This window comes from Monopterus albus, unplaced genomic scaffold (genome assembly GCF_001952655.1).
Source record: "Monopterus albus unplaced genomic scaffold, M_albus_1.0 scaffold17.1, whole genome shotgun sequence".
NCBI lineage: Eukaryota > Metazoa > Chordata > Actinopteri > Synbranchiformes > Synbranchidae > Monopterus > Monopterus albus.
Genome location: NW_018127897.1, coordinates 4,020,123 through 4,024,122, shown reverse-complemented (window position 1 = coordinate 4,024,122; position 4,000 = coordinate 4,020,123). Strand labels below are relative to the sequence as shown.

General features: G+C 37.5%; 1 protein-coding gene across 1 annotated transcript in view; it reads right to left on the bottom strand.

The window, feature by feature from the left end:
- Nucleotides 1-3,575: 3,575 nt before the first annotated feature.
- The window catches only part of pepd (peptidase D), a 17,033-nt gene continuing 16,608 nt past the window's right edge, over nt 3,576-4,000 (bottom strand). Inside the window, exon 15 of the mRNA XM_020592479.1 lies at nt 3,576-3,824. Coding sequence (XP_020448135.1) covers nt 3,681-3,824 — 144 coding nt within the window. The 3' untranslated portion in view covers nt 3,576-3,680. The remainder of the gene's footprint in view (nt 3,825-4,000) is intronic.

Genomic DNA, 4,000 nt, shown 5'->3' with positions numbered 1-4,000 from the left:
AGGAAGTGCTGGTGAATCATGACGGAAATGACATCACAAATGCATTCACATGTCAATACAGTAATTACTGTGATTACAATCATCGAATACAGCTTTATTTGTGGAGGAACCAGCAGGAATAATAAATGGTCTTATACTTGTATAGTGCTTTTCTATGCTTTACAGCACACTCAAACCACTTTCACACTACTTGGCCATTCACCCATTCACACTCCCAGACGCTCACACATTCACAAACCGGTGTCATCACCAGGAGCAACCGGGGGTTCAGTGTCTTGCTCAAATACACTTCAACATGTTGACTGGACAAGTTAGTAATCGAACCACTAATCCTCCGGTTAGGACAACCCACTCTACCTCCTGAGTCACAGCCGCCCCCAGTATGCTAACCCTTCTGGGAAATGCCACTGTGGCTCTATACATCACCTCTGGAATAACTGTTCTCACTGAAATTATTAGATATTAAAGTGACCACTATTTAAATAATTTTAATACATTAATTAGTTTATCATGCTCAACTATACAATGACATAATGACTAAGTTAACTTCAAAAATACAGTATGTTCAACCTGTTTAAAAAGTAAATAAAGATTGCTTCAACCAACCAACCAAAGTGAACACTAATGGGATGAGCAGCTATACATAATTTTTATGTAACCAATTGCATATTTTTCCTGAAATCTCATCATGGACCCAAAACCATGGATTTAAAGCTAATTAGGCCAACAGTGATCATACAGGATAAATCTCAGCTTGATATTTTCAAAGGATGAAAAGAAAAAAAAGTGTTCACATTTGATGTATCCAAAAACTGGCGCATTCAGTAATCTAAAGGGAACCTGTTTGCATGTTAAATAGGGCAGAACAGATAGAAGTGTGTGTGTGCAACAATAGCTTCCATTTATGAATGTTTGAAAAATAGAAAATTAATGAAACATTCATGGCCTGGTTCTGCTAAAAAAAGAAATATTCTCTTTGAAGTCCTTTTGTAGTTGAGCAGATGTAAATGCAATAAAACAGCTTGAGCTGTACTGTAGAAGGTCCTAGTACATTATCTGACCCCCAAAATATAAGATAACTTTCACTTTTATTGTCTTTCACTGTAACTTCAAGGTTTTGACACTTAAAAAGGTCAAAGGTTGTGAAAACCCCAAATACAAAACCCAGGCTTCCGACTGCTATCAGAACCAGTCAGTGGGATCATCAGCCCTTTGCACTGTTGTTTCTTTTCTTTTTCTTTTTTGGCAAATAGAGCAAATAGAAGATAGAGTGGCTCAGGCTGGAGTGGTAGCAGGAGACTTTGAATCAGAATTTAGATTGTTGTAATCTACTATACATTATCAACATTAGTATAATGCTTGAGTTTACACTGTGCATTTTCCCCCATTATCCCTTCCATCATTCAACAATTTCTGGAAATCCTACTGCATTCAGTGAACCTCACTCACTGGCAAAAGAGTTCAAATCAACGTGTGAAAATACAACTGAATAAATTAGTATATAGCAGCTGCCATGTAAATAAGTGAGGTTCATCTTACAATGGAGCAGCTGGTTCACAAAAGAAACCAAACTGCACTAGTGTGGCAGTACATAATAGATTCATACATCCTTAACCTGTCTGATTCAATGGAAGATTACTTACACCAACCAACACAGTTACACAGTTCTGTGTAACTGGTATTTCAACAGTGAAGTTTTTCCTATCTCTCTCTCTTTTGGGGCAAGGATCTTGATTTCCACATTTCTGCTTCCCTTTATGGAGGACTTACTGTCTGCAATGAAAATGGTTAAGGGTTAAGTTTTAAGGGCAAATTACATGTTCAGATTTAGGAGGATTGTCTAGCTGCTGAGCATCGGCACTAATTATGTTTCGGTTGTATCTGAAAGTAATCCTTGGGATTTGTTCAGCAGATTGGAGTTTGAAGCGAGATGGTACTTCAGAAAATATTAGTACATCACAGTTGAATTCAGATGTTTACATAGGATCACTAGGTACAACTGATTTTTTTAAACCACGCCACATATGGCATGTTAAACTCTCATTTTGGCAAGTTGGTTAGGACATGTACTTTATGCATGACAAGAAATTTTTCTAACAGTTGTTTACAAATAGATTTTTTCCACTCATAATTCACTGCATCACAATTCCAGTGGGTCAGAAGTTTACATACACTCAGTTGACTGTGCCTTTAAACAGCTTGGAAAATTCCAGAAAATAATGTCATGGCTTTAGAAGCTTCTGATAGGCTCATTGGCATAGTTTGAGTCAATAGGAGGTGCAGCTGTGGATGTATTTTAAGGTCTGTACTTCAAACTCAGTACCTCTTTGTTTTACATCATGTGAAAATCAAAAGAAATCAGCCAAGACCTAGGAAAAAAAAATTGTGGACCTCCACAAGTCTGGTTCACTGGGGGCAATTTACCAGTGCCTCAATGTACCACCATTTTGTACACTATGGGGCAATAGCCATCACATTGCTCAAGGGTGGAGATGTGCTCCTTCTTCTAGAGATGAATGTACTTTGGTCTGAACAACAACACTAACATTCACACACATACCAATATGGTATGAAAAAAACTGTCATACATAATGTCAACAAAATAAACAAACCTGCTACATGTGGTTGCAAATTAAACTGTTCATTTATTTTCATCAGCTTTCTTATTAATGCTTATAAAGAGTAACTCATGAGTAAGAATTATAAAAAAAAAAAAAAAAAAAAAAAAAAAAAAAATGTTACCAGGAGGCACAGAAATCAACACTTTTAATGTATCAGCGGGTGTTCAGACCGAGCAAAAGAAAACAACTTGCTGCTGTGTTTTTAAGCAAAGGTCAGGCGTGAGGGGTTGCAGGGGGGAGTGATGTGGCGTGTACGATATGAATATGTTGTGAGGAGTCGACATGAGTGGCTTCATTCATCTTTCCAGTCTGCAATTTTATGTTGTATTTTGATTAGCTATGCTGCTAATGTAGCTTACTCTAAGATAGCACCAATTTCTACCATCAGCGTCTGAAAAGAAAAAAAAAAAAAAAAAAAAAAAAAAAAAAAAAAAATGTTTAACATCCAGTACCCTAACTAACAAATGCTGTGTCATTACGGTGCATTAACTGTGAACTAAATTTGACAGTAAATGTGAATGGTCATGCTAGCAAGGTAAACAAAAGAGTCTTATTCTCATGTGCATCTACGTTCTGACAATTTCCCGTACATGACTGGCCAATGCAGTGTTTTTCTGGATGATGTCACCATCTGGTGCAGCCAAAATTAAACCAGGTCCAATTTTTTCCTAGCACAGCGCTGGGTTATTTTGCTGGAGCTCCCTGCAGTGCTTGTGCCGGCTGCAGTGAACGCAGTCCCCCAAAGAAATAAATGGAGAGGGCTGCTTTTTTCACACATTTGAAATTCAGTCTGAACACGAGCTTAGTAGAGATTGTCACAGTGACTGTGGCTCAGAGGTTTCAAGTCATTATAAAAGATTTATAAATTTACTGTAAGAACTGCTTTGCTTCCTATTGTCCCGTTAATTGTACTGCTTAATAACAATCCTGTATACATCTGTTATGCAAGTGATATATGAGAAAGAGTAATAATTTCTTTTACTGAAAAATATTCTTTGATGTTTTTCCATGATAAGTGACACAGAAGTGTACAACTCAGACTTTACAGAGAGCTATCATTCAGTGTTTCTCACTGCTGACAACAGGGCTAAAGGCTTTTGCTGAATCAGCCATGAACGCTTCAATCTCCTCCACTGTACGAGGGACGCAGGTTAGCAGCTCCACACCATCTGCTGTCACTGTGATGTCATCTTCAATGCGAACCTGCACATAGCAGTGACACAGTAGTCAGTAAAACATGGTAGAATTAAATAAGGATATGTTCAACAACAAACTGAACACGAAAATGTAAACACATAAGAATCCATATGAGCTGGAGCCGTCACCGAAGAATCTGTCCACTTCTTTAATCAGACTGTCAAATATAGCTCATATTTTCT